This window comes from Ursus americanus, chromosome 15 (assembly GCF_024610735.1).
Source record: "Ursus americanus isolate L20-20 chromosome 15, mUrsAme1.1.p, whole genome shotgun sequence".
Lineage (NCBI taxonomy): Eukaryota > Metazoa > Chordata > Mammalia > Carnivora > Ursidae > Ursus > Ursus americanus.
Window position 1 is genome coordinate 9,748,837 of NC_142141.1, and position 18,835 is coordinate 9,767,671.

Below are 18,835 nucleotides of genomic sequence, written 5' to 3' on the forward strand. Positions count from 1 at the left end.
CTGTCATTTTGCCAGACTCGAGAATGTCGCACAGACCGCAGCGCGCACTCAGACACCACGGTTTCCTTACCACTGCCGGCAGCTTGCTGGGGCCCCGGGCATGCTCTGAGCAGGTATGAATTGGGGGAGAACTCCTCGTCAGGGTTGGTGTCCATGATTTGATGGGAAGTGTTGCTGTCTAGCAATGGCATCTGGCAGCTAACTGGTGGAGGATTATGGGAGCTAGGCAGCTGAGCAGATGGGAGGAGGCTAGACGAGGATGTAGGTGGAATGGGACGACCTGGGAAAGAGGACAGAGGGGTCAAAGGTCAGCAATGAGTGTCATGAGCGCATCCAGAGAAAGTTACATTGAAACCACCTCACGATATAAATATCCAAAAAATAGAGAAAGAAATGCTCCAGATGTATTTTTTCAAGTGGTTTGATGTTTCTCCAAATGTCCAAATTCATACTGCAGGTAGCTGCGTATTTCACAACATGGGCATGAGCGGAACTATCCATCTAGACGGCTGAAATGCCACCGGTCAGGAAAACATCCGTTTCTTTCTACCTTCCCTGCCGCAGTCCTACCGTAACTCCCCCGTCGTCTCTCACTGGACTACCTTCTTGCTGGTCTCCCTGCTGCCCCTCCTGCCATACACCCACCTACTCCCCGCTGTCCCCATCCCTTCTCCTCAGCAGCCAGAATAATATTTTCAAGACAGAAATCAGGTCTTATCGCTCTGCTCCTTGGGACCGTCCCACAGCCTCCGGCTACACGTGGAAAGAAACCGAAACTCCTTATGATGACGTTCTGCCTCCTCCGGCCCAAACCGCCTCTCCAACCTTGCGCCCAATAGTGGCCCTACCACTCTCCACTCGGCCCCTTATTCCCCAGCCAACGTGGCCGTCTTTACCTCCGCTGCTTCAACATGCCACACTCTTCTGTCTTCTGAGTCTTTACGTTTCCCGTTTCCTCTATGTGGAATATTCTCCCCACCTGCCACCTCCCTGATAGCCACAAGCCCACCCTTTCTCTTGAAACTTTTCTTGTTTGCCTTCTTCCAAGTTTCTCACCCATGTGCTCTCTCTATTAGCCTGTTTATATTTCTCCACAGTCCTTATTACTATCTGAAGGTGGACATCTGTCTACATTATTCCCCCTGTTCCATCAATATTTTCCTGATGAATAGCACCTGTTGAATGAATGGCGCAAATGAACAAGACAGACTCTCACCGAACTAATCAGTTTCGGGCAGAGGTAGAAAGGGCCACATACGTGCATCCTAAAGAATTGGCCAATGCCCCCATTCTCTCCACCACCATGTTGTTTCTGTTTCTGTTTTGCATATCACGGGGGAAGTCCTACAAAGCACAGCAACTCCAGGCCATGAGGAGGAACAGCCAGGCTGGCAGGTGGTGGGCAGTAACTTGGAGCTGCCCTTGGGTCCAAAAGTTCTCCTTCCACACAGAAGCCTGCTGCGACCTCTCTTTCACATGGCAGGGAGCTCCTGGCAGCCAAATTGCTGAGTGAAGATAATTGCTGCGTGTACTTTCACCTGATTCACCCTTACGTGTTGGGGTCCTTGCGATTGCTTGCCTGCTGGTGTGTTCATTTGGGAAGCTCAGAGACATGAGCCAAGAGTAGCAGCCCACGGGATATGCCCTAAAGCTGGAGGTGTGGAAAGAAGGGTAGGGTGTTGAGAAAGCAAACTCAAGAAGCCGGTTAGAGTTTCAACTCAGGCAGGAAGTGTCAGAGTCAGAAGAAATGTGTTTCCCTGCTTCCAAATGTACTACATATGCAAATACATTTTCAGGCACCTCAGATGGATGCCGTGTTTTGTTGCCACTTTTATAACTGTCTTTCCCAATCTATGCCTCGGTGCATGAAATGTTATGGATAGATCAGTTTACTTCAATAAAATGGGAGTGCCTCTTATGTATACTCCGCTGGACACGGAGAGTACAAAAATAAGCAAGACAGCCTTGTTACCTGCAGAGAGCTCACAGTCGCATGGGGGAGGCAGACAGCTAAGTACATCATTTCAGTACCAGGTAATAGAGAGGACAGTGGCATGTGGAGACATGGTGCTGTGGAGGCAGAAAGAGGGACACTTGGTCCAGCCAGGCCAGGGAGAGGTAGGGGTGGACAGTCCAACAAGGATTCCCGGGGAAGTTGATGCCTGAGCAGACTTTGAGAGAAAAGGAGATGGACTTCCGGTAAGAGGAAACTCCACGGACAGTAGCACAGAGTCACCAAGCACTCGCCTGCTGCTTTTTTGAGGGTGGGAGTTGCGGAAAGGGAAGGGGAGTAAGAGACTCCTACAGCTCGAGTGTTCAGGGCTCCTGTCCAGTAACACAGCTGAAGAATCATCACCCCTGAAATAGAGCAATGGATAAACGGAATTTGGCTTGAACGTTTCAATTTATATCTACCAGTTTGGGAGCCACGCAAGGCATGATGTTCCTGCCGGATGCTCCAGCAAAAGTAGCCCGAACACGTCAGAGTTTCATCAGAATTGGGGCTAACATTTAATCCATAGCTCTCCCATAGCTCTCCGTCTACTGACTATCATCACGATTACTATTTTTACTGCTCATGTTTTTGGGCAATGACTATGTGCCACTTTATAGATAGTATCTCTCTGAGGTTGGAATTATTATAATCTCCCTTTTGTAAATGAGGAAACTGAGGCACAGAGCAGTAAATGTGCAGAGTTAGCAAGTGACAGCGGCCAAGTGTCACACGCAGGTTTGTGTGTTCCAAAATCCACCCTCTCGCTACTCTGCATGGTGTTTGCCCTAACAGCACGGTGGAAAGGAAAAACAAAAAACAAAAAACAAAAGGAAGACATCCAAGGAGGGGGGAGGGTTGATTTACAAATCATGTTTGCAGTTTCCCATCTCCCGGTCCCAAGGCACTCTCAAGATTTCAAGTAAGAAACATTTCTTTGAATAAATGGTTATTTATAGCAGCTATCATCCGGCAGAGTTCAAAGCTTCTCTTGTAATTTTGTTATGAAGTTCAAAGCGGCTCCTTCACAGCAGTGTTACCCTGTGCCTCCTTCGAGGCCCCTGAATGTAGAGGTGTCCTGACCAGGGCACTGTGAAGTCAGTGTTGACGTCCGCTTAGCAGCGAGGCTCTGGCAGGAACAGACTTTAACTCACAATCAATAGGCTTTAATGTTTGTATTATTGAGACATATCTGGAAATGCATGTTGAAGAACAAGAATGGCTGGAAGCCAATTTTTAAATTCCTTTGAGTGACTGAGGTGGAACTGAAGTTCAAGTGCAATTTTCCAGGAGCCCTGATACGATAGTTGCTGTGAAATCGCTCTTTACATGAACTTTTTGAAATTTTGTTCAGCATGAATGCATTTCACAGAGTACAGACAGAACTGCTTTTTAATTTATACAAATACAGACAATGGAAGAGCCGTCCTACCACAATGAAAGCGCTGGGGTCACTTCACTGTCCTGAAATACACATCGCAGAATTGTCTGATTCCTGTTATTCCCCTGGCCTCTTGAAATCCATGCTTGGTAGCTCCTTCAGCTCCTTGATGGTACCTCCCATTCCTTGGGAAATTCCTCAGTCCCTAGATCTGCCCCCAATCCAATTGTATGCTGCTCTCTGTTTGCTATGGCATTTGCTAATTTTGTTCACTTATGCTACATTTTTTCCCTCGACCATTCCAACTGACAGAGACCATCTGTACAGACACAAACAGGTTCCAAAGTACAGGGGAAAAAGTTGGAACTTAGACAGGCTCACTTTACAGACCGTGATTTCTTACTAAAATACCTAGTGTGGGATGGGCATGTAACCAGGGGCTCTGCACTTACCCCGTTTCTACTTTATTCACTACAGAGGCTCCCTGACCCCCAAACTATTTTCCAAGTTCCACTTTGAATGTGTACAGAGTCCCCAGCAAATATGGGGAAAACCGGTTTTAATTAATCTGTTAAAAAAGCAAGAGGAAACACGCAAAGGCAGCAATATGTCATTCATTAAACTCATATGGTCTTGTGTATGTGTGGGTGTGTGTGTGTCTTTTCCAAGATCCCCATGTAAATCGAAGTCTAACTAATTATCTGTGTGACTGGGTTCCCCCACAACCTTGAAAAGGGAGACTAATTTAGATTTTACTAATTTATCTTTTTCCAAATGAGTAAGATTTTCAGATCGTTTCAGCTCCTGAAATATTTCTGATTAAGAGAACTACAGCTGGACAAAGCAGTTCCTTTGCTAACTCTGATCGATGGGTAGTCGCTGTTTGGAAGGCTGTGTTGAGAAGGATTCTGGGGTGCCCTGGGTTCAGTGGGAAACAATGCCGTGATCACGTAGAAACATCACGGACCAGGAGCGGAGTCAAGGCAGCGGATGCTGAGCTCTGAGCTCTTTTTTGGCAGCCTTGCTCCAGGCCTTCATTCACCAACAGCTTCAGCCATAATCGAACACTTCATCCTACACCATCTGTGGTTGAAGTCACATTGTTCTAATTCCCATGGTCTCAATGACAGCACCATTTTCCTCCTTTATCTGATCTGAATCCAACTCCAGTTCTCCAAGAAGGGGCCACAATCTCGTTCCCATCCCCGAGGTGGTAAATGTTATCTACGAAATTGCTGCCCTGCCCACATCTTGTTAATACGTTCACTAATCTATGATAGGAAGCATGTTGCAGATCAAGGTCCAAAATTCACTTAAAACAACTGGTTCCTTTTTCACTCAAAAGATTAATGGCAAGCAGATATTAAAATGTTCTGTGTAGATAACGCATAATTGATCTAGGTACTGATAGGGTGTCAGGATTTTTAGTGGAGCAGAGAGATGTTCAGGAGATGGTAAAAAGTAAACAAAAAACCAAAACCAACCAACCAAACAAAAACCAACACCAAAAAACCAAAACAAAACCAAACCACCAACTACCTACCCAGTACCAGGAATTATTAAATCCAAAATAATAATTTCAATGACCATGTTTCTACTTATAAATGAGATCTTGCTTTGTGCTAAGAACTGAGCAAAGATTTTATGTATATTTTTCTCTTTTAATACCCATAATTTTTCTATGAGCAAAGTACTGTTATTATCCCCATTTACAGATGAAGAAACTGAGGCTTGGATGGGCTAACTTTCCTATCACTGCACTGGCAGCAAGCAGCAAAACGGGCTGTATTTGAATCCAGGAAATCTGACTCTAAAACTTAAGCCTTGAATGGTTCGTTCTACAATTTTCACATCAGGCAGGAATGGACTGCTAAAAAATAAATGAGATGTGAAGCCCAAACGCATTGGTCTCCTTCTGGAATCTACCACTGAGGTCATCGTAGGGAGATAATTAACCAGGGGCAGAATCAAGGCTCCTCCTAGAAATAGCCATAGTGACCACTTATGTTGAACAAATGATTTGTGAGGGGAGAAAGTAATTCTCAAACCAGAAACTGGAATTCCTCTGAGGCTTTGTAAGTTCAAGAATTTAATAAAAACATAGCTTTTGTGGAGGTGCCTGGGTAGCTCCATTGGTTAAATGGCCAACTCTTGGTTTCGGACTCTTGATTTTAGCTCAGGTCGTGATCTCAGGCCTATGAGTTCGAGCCCCATGTTGGGCTCCATGCTGGGTGTGGAACCTGCTTAAGATTCTCTTTCTCCCTCTGCCCATCCCCACCCCACACTCTCGCTCACTCTCTCAAAAATAAAAAAAAATAAAAAACAACATAGCTTTCGTGTTTAAGTTGAGTATTGCAAAAATCAGTATTAACATAGGCAAAACAACTGGTTAGTGAATTCAAACAAACATTAGGACATAATGCTTTATTCGGATACCTGACTCTGACTAACCATTTTCTTGCCCAGATACTTGGGGTTTGTGAAGCTCCTATTTTTGATGGGGTTAAAAAGCAAGGTACCTGTTTGTGTAAATAGAAATAATGTCAATATCTGAGATATTACCTTCCTTTTGCTTGTAATCAATGAATTTTTTACAAATATGGGCCTACTTGCTTTTGAGTTCCATGAGGACATTTTTCAGGAAATGCTTCAGATTTTTGAAGTGTCCTGCACATGGGGTTTGTGGAGGGCCGTGTGGCAGAACATTCTTCAAGGTATGATGGGCTCCAGTGAAGCACTGGGGCGTGACAGCCAAGGTTACTGCCACAAAGGGCACAAGGTAGCCTGAAACTGTAGCTGGACTCCCTGCCTCTAGCTGGAGGGACATGGACGAAGCCAGCGCACATCTGTTCAGCCTATATTCTGAGCGAAGTATCCAGCTCAGGGATTTTATTCCCGCCCCTTCCATAACTATCACAACACTGTCCGGAGACTCGGGGATGTGAATCACACGCCCAAGGGGCAGAACGAAGATGAGCACTCACGTTTGTGAACTGCCACCCCTACAATGGGCTATTCCCAAGCCTGGAGTTGCCTCGCACCCAAATCCACCTAGTAATCTGCTCCATCATCCAATTCATCCCATTCTTAATTGTTACCCTGCCCCAAATCAAACTCTGGACTCCAATGGATACGATCACCTACTTTCTGCAAATGTTTGTTTCTGCCTTCGGGCGTGCAGTATTTCTCTGCACTATGCAACCCATCCCTAACCTCTTGGCCTGATGGTTTCTGTCCTCCAAAGCCCAAGTGAGGAATAGGCACAGACTTTGAAGCCAGGCTGACTGAGCTCTGCTGCTCTCCGTGTAAGTCTGAGTGCCCTACTTCACTCCTCTGGACCTGTCTGATAATAATCACACTGACTTCCCACGTTGTTGTGAATGCTGGAGAGAATACCCATAAGGTCCCTAGAACTGTGTGTGGCACATGGTGGGTGCAAGGGCCCGGATGGAGCTAATGAGACTCACAGCTTATTGTCTGCACCTCGTTCGCAAGCACCTGCTGTGGGTGCGTGGCTGTGCCATAGTTAGGGAGGCTCTGGGAAGTGCTGAGGCTGGAACCATGCAGCCATCTGAGCACTCCAGGGGAGAGGTGGCCCGAGAATGGAGTCAACAGGGAGGCAAGCGGAGATGCGATAAGAAGGGGAGACATTTCCGATGGTGTCAGTAGAGTACCTGGAATCAGCCAGGCCTGAAACAACATGGCCACTAAGCTTTTCAACACAGGAACTAATTTATTCTGCACCCCACCTTCATTTTGTTGCTGTTGTTTTGTTCTTTAAGTCAGCTTGAGTTCATTCTTGTCACTTAGAACAAAACGCGTCCTGCCTAAAACTCATCATCAAGCCCAAGTGAGAAAATGACTTGGCCAGTGCCACACGGTAATTTGGTAGAACTGAAAACAGATTCCAGATTTTCAGTCTCCAGTATTATAAGAATTTCATGTTCTGTAGGCTGACTCCCTTCCTTTTAAATCACAAGAAATCAAACATGTGGGGTCCCAGAGAAACCACTTATGGTGGAAGGTATCTCGATTTATAAGAATATTGTGGGCACTAAAGAGGAGAGCAGGGGAGAGAGAGAGGCAGGGAGCTGACTACTTGTTACCCATCAAGCATGCGCTACCGCAGCTGTCTGTCCTCAGCTCTGGAGAGAAACTCAGCTCATCTTCTAGCTGGTGCAAGGCCTTACATACACCACACTGATCTTGGGGCAGGGTGAGAGGGACTCCATTTCTCATCTACGTCTTAAATTAAAAAAAAAAAACCAGAGACAGTAGTTTCGATTATAATTGTAGAATGCAAAACAACCACAATGAATATAGCATGTTAAACTGGAAATACAGACGCATATGCATTCATCTTTCGTATTGTTATCACATTACATATACTCCCTGTAGCAGCCTGCTTATATTTAGTGCTGCTGTTAGCTTGGATCAGTCTTTCTTAACGGGACAATTTTGCTCCCCAGGGGACATTCGGCAATGTCTAAAGACATTGTGATTGTCACAATTTGTTGGGGTGGGGAGAGGATGCTACTGACCTGTAGGGGGTAGAGACCAGAGACAGTGCTAAACATCTTACAATGCAGAGAAGCGTTTTCCACAACAAAGAATTTCCAGGCCCAAATGTCAGCAGTGCTGAGGTTGAGAAATCCTGGGTCCACTGGAGTGATGGCTTTAGATTAGGATACTTTATGTTACATGGTCCGTCTTTGAGCTCTTTTTCCCAATTGATAAGAAATTGGACAGATATTAGAAGTGAAAAATTCGATTCAGCCAGCTCTTTCCCCTACCTGAGAAAAGTTCAAGCAAATAAGCTGATACTGTCATTGGGGAATTTTTGCTAGAGGGCAGGAAAATGTCTTCAGGCAGAGTCTAAGTCGTCAATGAGGGAAGTTACAGCATGCCTTTCTCTGAAGCTAGGTGAGACCTGTTTGTCAAGAGACAGTTGGGCTGTCTTCGTAGAGGCAAGAGATTCAGGGGAGAGTTCCTGCGACTCGGCTGTAGCTTACTGAACCTCACCTGAGGAACCTTCATGATGACCCTTCTTGTCTTGTCCATGAGGCGGCATCAACCGAACTTGTTCCACATCGCCTCGTTTCAAGTTTTTATTTTTACAGAAGACCTAATTGCCCTCCTCACTCACACTTCACTGAACTCAGTAAAGCCCAGCTAAGCATTTCTTGGAAACAAAGTGTTTTCAGATGGCCCTGACAAGGCCATCCCGACTGCCCACAAGCTATTATACATGATTTATTGGAAGAGTGGTGAGCTGTTGGACTTGCCCCAGGGAGAGGGTCTCTTTCAGGAGCGCTAGCATGAACTGTCTTCACAGTGTGGGGCTCCATGCATTTGGGTGTTATTACATCTAACAACTTGCATGTTTATGTGTCACATCTTCCTGAAAGCGTTGCACTTTGGAAGGTGTCAAATATAGATCAGGCTAGAGATGGAAGGTAGAGTTTATTTTTGAACTAATATGATTTCTATAATTTTCTAATGCCAGCCCTTTCATATTCATGAGGTGAAAGGCAATGAATCTGTTCAGCTTCCCCTTTTGAGGACACAAATCTACTTCACCTGCAGTGCCGTAACTGTCCACCAAAAGGTAGTGAATCTTCAAATACCTCTGACCAGAAATTCCCAGTTGCTTGATACATATACTCTAATTACATCACCCAGCCCCTTTAAGATGACATGCCATTGTTACTCTGGTGATGTGTAGGTATCTAGATCAGTGCTGTCCAATAGAACTTTCTGTGATGAGGGGCATGATCTATGTCTACCATGTTTAATACATGTAGCTATCGAGCCCTTGGAATGTAGCTATTTCAACCAAAGAACTGAATTTCCAATGAATTTAAGTTTATATAGTCACAGCCATATATGGCTAGCAGCTACCACAATGGGCAGTACAGTCTAGAGTATGGCTCTAGCTTCCCAGTAACTGGTCTCTCTTGCCCCTGTGTGTCTCCCTGCTGTCTAAGGGCCAACATATTTTTGAATGTGCAGATTTGCTCACATCATGCTTCCTCTCTCAATTTTCCCAAGACTACCCACTGCCTACATAATAAGGTTCCAACACTTGTATGGCAATCGTCTCTTGCCAGACCTCCCTATTTCCTATACTCCAACCACATCAAAGCTACTAGACTACTGAATATCTGTCTTTCCCTTCTCACATCCCTCCCTGTGCATGGTAGGTATTCCCTTCTCCTAGGCAGTCTCACCTTCCTCCTGAACACCTCCTTAAAGACTCAGCTCAAAAATAACCTCTTTGTAAGTCTTTCCTGGTCACCCCACCCAGAGGTGCCCAGGACGAACTTTCATCATTGTACAGTTGACCGGTGAGGAGCTGACACTGCACAGTCAAAAATCCACACATTTGTTTGAGGTGGGTGGGAGGACAGAGGGAGAGAGAGACTCTTAAGCAGGCTCCATGCTGGGGGGCTCAATCTCACGACCCTGACATCATGGCCTGAGACGAAATCAAAAGTTAGAAGCTTAACGGACTGAGCCACCCAGGCGCCCCAGAGATCCACATATAACTTTTGACTTAACTACTTATAACTTAACTACTAATAGTCTACCGTGGACCAGAAGCCTTACCAATAACATAAACAGCCAATTACACATACCTTGTATGTTAAATGTATTATATAGTATATTCTTACAATAAAGTAATCTACAGAAAAAAATGTTAAGAAAATCGTAAGAGAAAATACATTTCAGTATTGAACTGTATTTACTGAAAACAATCTGCGCATATCAGACCTGTGCAGTTCAAATCCCTGTTGTTAAATGGTCAACTGTACTTGTAATATGTTCGCCTATTTGTCTAAATGTCTGGCTCATTCATGAGACTGTGAGTGACTGGGGAGAAAGTGTGGATTATATAGCTTTGTATCCTAGCACCCAGACCACAGCTTGTATGCAATGAAATAGCAGTATGATTGGTTGATTACAACAGTTCACTCCACAAATATTAGTTAAATATCTATCAAACACACATGGCATTGGCTTCATTGTGGGCTGTTGAGACTGCTGGTCTTGGGTATTAGGTGCCTCTCACGTGTAACCATTTTGTTGAAAAGAAGTGATTCTGATTTTAAGTGTAGGTTTTCCTCTTTTGATCAAGTGGCTAGAGTATTAGGTTATGGCTTCAGCTGACGCTCAAATGAAGACCCAGGAGTCTGTGACACACTTGGAGGAAAAACTGACTGTTAGATTTACTCAGAGACAATATGTCGGTCTCCAAAGTACAACTTTGTACAGAATTTTCCAGGGTGGTGGTGTGCCTGTATTTTTTGGCTCAGCAGTTGAGCTTAGAACCTAACTCCTGTAAGGTGTGACTCCAATCTAACCATAAGGTTTCCCACCTAGGGAACTGATGGGGAGATGCGACCCAACACGACCTAAGGACACAAGATCAGAGTGCTGACCTGTGTGCACAGTGCAGTCCCTTACAGAGTTGTCTGTCTGAATGAGTAACAGGCAGAAGATATGGTGGATGATTTCCTTGCCTCCCTGGATCCGTATTACACTCTCCCCTAAAACTTAATTTTCAAAGGGCCTTGGAAAACCTGCCCCCCAACACGTGGAATTGAGCTTACTTTTATGTTCATTTCTTGGGTTCACGGTGTATGGAAAGAACAATACCCACCCACTAAGATTTATTGAGTTCTTATGATGTGCTGGGCAGTACTTCTAAGTCCTTTACATGTATTATGATCTTTAATCTTCTAACAATTCTTTGAGATAGGTAATATTAACCTCATTTTAAAAAAAGTAAGACTGAATTAAGAGGAGATAGGTTGGCTGGGAGGAAGAATTTGGGTCCAGGCATTCTGACTCTAAAGCTGCACAGGAAATGACAATGGACTCTAATTAACCTTTGTAATGATGAAGTACCAATCACTGATGACAATAGGGTTGGCACGGGAACCAGACTGAAGTTCACATCTTGACTCTGCCACAAATCCGCTGGGGAACTTTAGGCAAGTCACTTAACTCTTTCGTGCTCAAATGTTTGATAAGCAGAATGTGTATAAATAGATATCACAGATAATTATAAATATTAAATGAGGCATTACATGAATGTTCTGAATAAATGGTAAGTATTATCATCATCTATTAGAAGGGTATGAGGTAGTTGCCCTAGTCCCCCTCCGGGACATGCTGAGAATTACGTAAGAACATGTATGAACATACACTGCAAATGGTGAAGTGTTCTGCAAATGGTAATTGTTTTCTTTTTCATTACTGGAAGCTTTCCTTTTCAAAGGCTTCGTCTGCAGACAGCAAACAGTTCTCAACTGGAAGTCTGTGTTTTGCTATGTGCCTAAGAGACCAGGAAGATAAAACATGGGCTCTATGCAGCAGATACTTGGACCATTTCATCTCTCTGCTGCCTACGCTCACACGACCCCACCCATTTCTCATTGATTGGTCATTAATAAGGTGCTACAGAGGAGATATAGGGGAGTCTAACCACCCATAGCCAACAGAAAGACTGAAAAGCTCCCCATCAAAGATATAGAAATGTTTTGAAACCAGAATGAACAATGTAAACTAGACTGGTACTAGGTCTAGTTTGTTAGGCCATGAATGTCATACACATTCGTTCATTCCTTCTCTGAACAGTCATTTGAAACTCACTGCCTTGTACTGAAAAAAAAAAAAATCCCCACTAGCCATATGGTTGGGGCACTGGAGTTAGGAGACCAGGGTTCCCTATTGTGGCTACTAGATGCTAGCCAGTTGTGTGACCTAGAGCAAATGGCTTACCCTCACCAGGCCTCAGTTAACATATGCAATGTTACTGCACTAACACATAACAGCACCTAGTACTTTCGAGAAATGTGATGATGTAGTTTCACATCCTTTCCCGTGCATGGAAGGAATTCCCTTCTCCTTGACAATCTCAACTTCTTCCGAAGATCTCCTTAAAGGTGGTCAGGCTTCCGGATAAGTCTTTCCTGATCACCCTACCCACGGGTACCCAGGACATACTTCTATTGTTGTACTTGTAATATGTCAGCCACAACGAACCCACACTGAATCCATATTCCAGTGGAAGAGGCTACTAGTCACTAAAAATTTCTGAGCATTCACAATGTTCTAGGCAGTGTGCTTAGCATATTTCTTGGTTTGGAATTTATGCAATCCTTCCAACAATACTGGAAGGTACTATTATTATTTCCTTTTTGCAGATGAGGAAACTGAGGCTCATAGAGATCAAGGGACTTGACCAAGGTCACACAGCAAGTAACGGGCAAAGCTGAGATACGAATTCAGATCTCTATGATTAAACATACATAGTTATTGTGACATTAGAGATGTCAAGAGAGAAGGGTGGGTAATTCCAGCTAGGATAAGCTGGGAAGGCAGATGAGAAAAGGTAGCAGTGTGGGCATGACACAACAATCTGTAGGGAGCTCTTCTTCAGCTCTACAAGTCCACAATTTCAAAATATCATTCTGCCTGCATAGCAAGCATGGAGATCAATAATCGGGTCAAAATCACAGGTGAGGTTATATCCTAGCAGGAATTCACAACCTGACTCGCACCTTCCCCATCTTCTCCAAGCCCGGCTTCCTTTCTTCATGAAGGTCAGAATGAATCTTCAAATTTCTCTCTTCAGTCCCTGCAAAGGGAGTTGCTGCATGGGACTGATCTCTGAAGGCTCACTTAGTACTGCCTTCAGGGAAAACTACACATTAATACAGAGAGCTGGAGACATGAAAAAAAAGGGGGGGGGCTTAGAGGGGGCAAGATGCTTCCTCCTGGAAGCATGAAGGGAGATAAGAAGGAGAATTAACTCCACCACTGGGAGCATGAGAATCATGCCTACCAAGTACAGCAGCCTCTCGGCTACTCAGCCTCAGGACTGAGTGCATAGCGACAGACTTGGGTCTGAAACAGCACAGTGCTATGCTGTGGGTGAAAAGATGTGGAAGGAGAGAGGTTTCAGAGAGTTTCCTCGAAACCCAGGCAGCCTAGTGGCCAGTCAGATGACAAAGGTGTATTAGTTCAGCCCATGAGAAGTTGTTTTGTGTGTGTGCACGTGCGCACATGCATACACGCACCCATTCTTAAATTGACTAGAGTCAGCAAAATTAATACGCACCCACAGGGCCCTGTTGGCGAAGTCTCTATTTTCATAAATAATGCCTTTCTCGCCTTTTACAAGCCTGTTTGAAGACCTGCAGTGCGTCCTGGCTACAATTCAAAGCCCATCTAATGAAAGCACCTCCACTGTCAGCAATGTTAATGTCACTTTAAAGAGTGTGAAATGTTGCTAAATGTGTCAGGAAACAATTAGATAACATAAGAGGCATGTTTTCTCAGTGCACAGAGAAATATATTATGCAGGCGGGAGATAAACGCAAAGTTTTCTGAGCTCCAGCATATTCAGCACTCTCCCTCCCCCTCTCTTTTTAATCCAACAGAGAAATTGTTTGGCAAGAGTAAGCCCTGTTTCAAATACTTGGAGAAGGGAGAAAGGCCTGCTTTGCCTCTGACTGCTGTCGCTTGAGCCCTGTGCTATCAGGCTCAGCGAGATACAGTCTTCCACTCAAATTAAATGTGTGCCCTCCTAATTAGCATTATAAATATAGGTTTCTCTGAGCCAGAGTTGATAAAATTACAGCATTGCACTGGAAAGGAACCGGCAGCTCTCCCATGCCGACACAATGGCTGTAGTGTTGGTACACTTAGAACAATGCCCTCAGAGTCTGTCCCCATCTTTAGAGGTCAGCCTGGGGAAGGAAGGTAAATGCCAAGCGGGCTGACATTAGGACAGCACAGGGCCCAGATGCAATCTGTTCTTTGTATGTAGTGGTATAGGGTTTGGCTCCTAAACTCTGGGGAGAATGGTTCTTACTGTGAAGCTTCTTTGTAGAGTTTCGTCATCTCTGCCACCTGTGGGATTCCAAATGAGAACTGGAAACCACAGGCAAGGGCTGAAGAGAATGGATTATTCCAGTCTCCATCCAGAACCGCTCTCCATGGTTCTGAAACATCACCAGGCACTAGAAACTGGTTTCTTCCCTGCCCCCTTGACCCCCCAAACCCTGAGAAATGGATGCCCAAATTCCTGGGGGAAATTTAAATTAGGTGAGGGAATCTGTGGAGAAGAAAAAAAAGAAAGGAATAAAGAGAGACAAGGGCAGAGACTCTGGAACAGGCATAGCCACTGAGTAATTGTCAGGGGGTAAAAGAAGGAAATGATTTGTTTTGACACTATTTTCAAATATCACAGTTGCCAAGGAAGAAGCCACTGCTGACCAAGGCGGAAATGCTGAAAGACTTAAGGTAAGTGAAGAGTTTAGATGTTAGGTGACGCAACAATGTGCAATTTGGGACATGAACAAACAGGTTTGCGCGGGCAACCAGCAAACCCCATCATAATGGAAGTGATGTGATTGAAGTTAACATATGCAAGAATTCTCAAGATTTTTCTTTTCTTATGAAAACTTGCCACATTGTGCAGATGAAAAAAATGAAGACAGTTGTGGCTAATAGTTTCCGTTTGTTTCACAAAATGTATAATTCTGCAGTGTCGGTAAGTCTTAGAAGCTGGGGGTAGGGTGAACTTGCTGCTCATCTCCTTTGCTATCTCTTGCTGCTCTTTTTATCTGAGATTAGTAAAATTTGTAGAATAATCTGGATTAAAGTCAAAGAGAGCTTTGGCTAAAGACCATTGAATGCTAGCTATAGAAGGAACCTCAGATAATATCTGGACCAAGCATTTCACTCTACTGATGACAAAATTATGACTCAGGGAGAGAAAGTGGCTTTCCCCACAGCATAGTGAATTAGTAACCTGAGTCCAAGGCTTTGCTCACTAAACTACACTCCTCTTAGTAATACTCAGGTTGAAGGACAAACAGAAAACCCAAAGTGCAAGTTTGGATGAAGAAACTCTGGTTTCACAGCCAATCATATTTATGGGCTATAATCCTACACATCAAATGCAAGATGTGTAAAAAGGTATCTCCCCCAAATAAAGCCCAGCATATAACGCTGCACTCTTATTTCCCAAACTATGTTCTTTAGAACACTGAATTTTCTCAGTATAGAGACATATGTCCCGGGAAAGAAGGGTTACATGACCAAACAGTTTGTGCAGGATGAGATAGTATGAGAACCATAAGAAAATGAGCTCCACTATAGTCTGTACTCAGGTGATCACATCTGGATTAGCTGATCCATTCCATCCCAGGTTTATACCACCTTAGGGAGCCATGTTGAGAAACTGGATTTACCCAAGGGCAGAAATTCAGACTGATGCTTGCACTAGATATCATCTAATACGTTATAGGCCCAAAGGTCTTGAGCCTTAAAAAGGGTTTGAAAAAAGTTGTAATCATCCTCAAATAATTGAGCCATGACCCACAGAAGAAGAAATGGACTTTTATGAAGAACTGGTTCAGATGTCAGTTGCAGGAATGATAAAAGTTAACGGAGGCAGATTCAGGTCAATATCTATTGCATTTATCTATGCCTCTCCTTTATATAAGTTCCATCTGGTATTATTGTTCTTTAGGCATGTGGTTTTTCATTCTTCCTAGAGTGTCATCTACTCTTTCACTCATTCAACACATGTTTACTAACTACTACATTTGGGGCTCTCTTTCAGGCTAGGACATTGTTCTAGGTGACTGTTGAACCTGCACTATCGGTGTTGTTGTTGTTAACCTTTCTGTCTCCCAGAGCACCTAACAAAGTACTTGCTTATAGAAAGTGTTTACTAAATATTTGTTGACAAAAATGCATAAGAGTGCAAAGAGCTAACAGCAGTTGCTGCGTAACATCAGAACTGGTATCCTTGTAGGTAATAAGCTTCTCATCACAGAGATTATCCAAGTATTCCTGAGCAGCACTTGTCAGCAAAACCAGAGATACTGTTTTGGCATTCAGTGAGAGGAACGATTATAGGCTCTTTAAATTCAGCTCCAGTTCGAAATCCCTATAAATCTGTGAGCATTCTTGTCACTGTCCCTCGGAGTAAAGGAGACATAGGATCATTTTGAAGATGTCTCAAAAGTAAGCAGTCTGCCCAGAGAGTCTCCCTGCCCTACCAGAAGTCAGAAACACATTTGTCTTCCTGCCTTCTGCATATCTGAAAAATTTTAGCTCCCAGCTGAAAAGTGAGACCCATATAGATTCATGCATCCTTAGAGGACTTAACTTTATTTAAAGGAAACATGTCACTGTGTTGGAGCTTAAGCTCAAATTAATTATAACAAGTGTAATATTTGGCCAACCTTACTCTCATGTTTCAACATTCCTGCTTGATCAGTTTCCAGAACGAAATGAAAGCCTATAACCATTTGCAATGTAATAACACTTTCTGCTTTTACGACTGCTTTCATCTGTGGGTCTCAAAGCATGGTGCAAACAGTAATTAATGTTCACCTGGGAGGTAAGGGTGCATTTGCTCTGCTCATTTGGCAAAGTGGGTGTAGGATGGGGCGACTGCTCAATGTCCAGGCAAAAAGTGAAATGGCGGACTCCTTCTTTCAACCTATTTTTCTCTATGATCCCAGTAAACGAGTCGCATTTGTTTAAGCACAGAGTTGGCATATGTGCACTTAAACTAAAATAGTTTCAATCCAGAATAAGAGAAGTTGAAATAAGTGATTATGTGGAAGCTAAAAGGACCAGTGGGGAAATCTCATCCGAGTTCCTAGACTAGCTATCATAAAAAAAGACTCTTGAACCCTGCCTTCTCCTCTCTCTTCCTGCCTCCCTTCCTCCATTTATTGAACACATTCTTTGAGGCTCTAATACAGGTACTGTTCTATGGCTGGGACTATGAAGTGAAAAACCGGAATCTTTGCCTTCATGGGGCTTATATTCTGGTAGGGAGAGAGGAAAACCAATAAAAAATGGCAAAAACTAACAACAAATAAATGTATTTAAAGACACATATCCATACACATACGTGTAAATATGCACGTATATATGGGCTATAGGGGAAAAGAGAGAAAGGTAAGGCGAATAGGGAGCGGCAGGGTGGGGTTCAAGCAGTGCATGCTACTCAATGTCGGGATATTGGGAAAGACCCTCCTAGTAAGGTAACATCTGAACAGGGACCTGAAGGAAGTGAAAGAGGGAGCTCTGCTGGTATCTGGGGGGGGGGGGGAGCACATTCCAGGCACAAGGAATAGCATGAACACAGGCTGTGGGTTGACAGCATGCTTGACGCATTTCAGGAATACCAAGCAAGTCAGGGAGCCTGCACTGCAATGAGAGATGAGGAAAAGGGAGACCTTATGAGTCACTGTGAGGTTTTTGGCTTCCACTCTGAGTGAAATGGAAGGCTGCTAGAGAATTCTTGGGAAGGAGGGACATGTCTGATGTTCGGTGTAACGGAATGACTTCAGCTGCTGTGTTGAGAAGAGCCTAAGGAAGGCAAGGGCAGAGCAAGGAGACCCATTAGAATGTGATGCAATAATCCACATCAAAGACTATAGGGGCTTGTACTAGAGAGGCGGTGGTAGTGACGAAGGTGAAAAAGATCAGAACCTGGACGCATTTTGAAAGTCAAGCTAACATGTTTTGCTGATGGATTAATGCGGGTGTGACAGCAAGAGAGGAGTCAATAATAACTCAGTTTGGAGCCTGAATAAACATGGTGACAGAGGCATGAGTCCTCCCACATTTAGGCTATACGCTCACTTTTAGCACACAGTCTAAGGCGAAAGAGAAAACTGGATCGAAAACTATTATAAATGTTTGAAAGTGATGCTAATTGTTGCCTGGAAGACCTTTCCTAGACAGATAGGCAAATCACGATTTTATTCACAACTTTACCAAAAAATACCCCCCAGGAAGAAAAAGGTAAAAAAAGGGGCTTCTAGATAACCTGGAACAGAAAGAACTGACAAAACAAACACCCATCTTTTATCTGACTTAAGGAAATCTGGTAAAATCTAAGCTCAGAGAGTTGAAATTTCATCTTTGTTCAGGTAAGACAATGCTATACCTACTCACAGTTAAAATTTCTCAACACATGCAGGGATAGGAATGGTCCAGAAAATAAGCCATTTTCCCCTGCAAACTCATATTCGCATGTGGTACAGAGTAGTCAATTAATTTTGGTCCTGTTCTCCGATTTCTCCTTTAGCTTGACCTGATTTTCTTGCAAGCCTCAGGCACAGTTAATTTGTAGGGAGGGGTGTGTGTATATATTAGAGGATATGTATTGGTGCACATGTGTGAGTAGATGGGGGTCTTTGCTGAAATATTAATATAGCGCCTTTTTATTATTATTTATAGGAGAACTATATCTTCAGGGCTTTTAAAATAAAAAGAAATGGAAGATAGGTGATGTGAAATTATATTTTAGTGTTCATACCCTTTGGTTGATATATAAATAATACAAATGAAATGGTAAACAGCATTAAGGGTACAATTATTGAGTAAGTAGAAATGTAGATTCGCAACAGTGC

General features: G+C 43.7%; 1 protein-coding gene across 1 annotated transcript in view; it reads right to left on the bottom strand.

The window, feature by feature from the left end:
- The window catches only part of TENM2 (teneurin transmembrane protein 2), a 524,046-nt gene that overhangs the window by 362,841 nt on the left and 142,370 nt on the right, over nt 1-18,835 (bottom strand). The window contains exon 2 of the mRNA XM_045792137.2: nt 71-280. Coding sequence (XP_045648093.2) covers nt 71-280 — 210 coding nt within the window. The remainder of the gene's footprint in view (nt 1-70; nt 281-18,835) is intronic.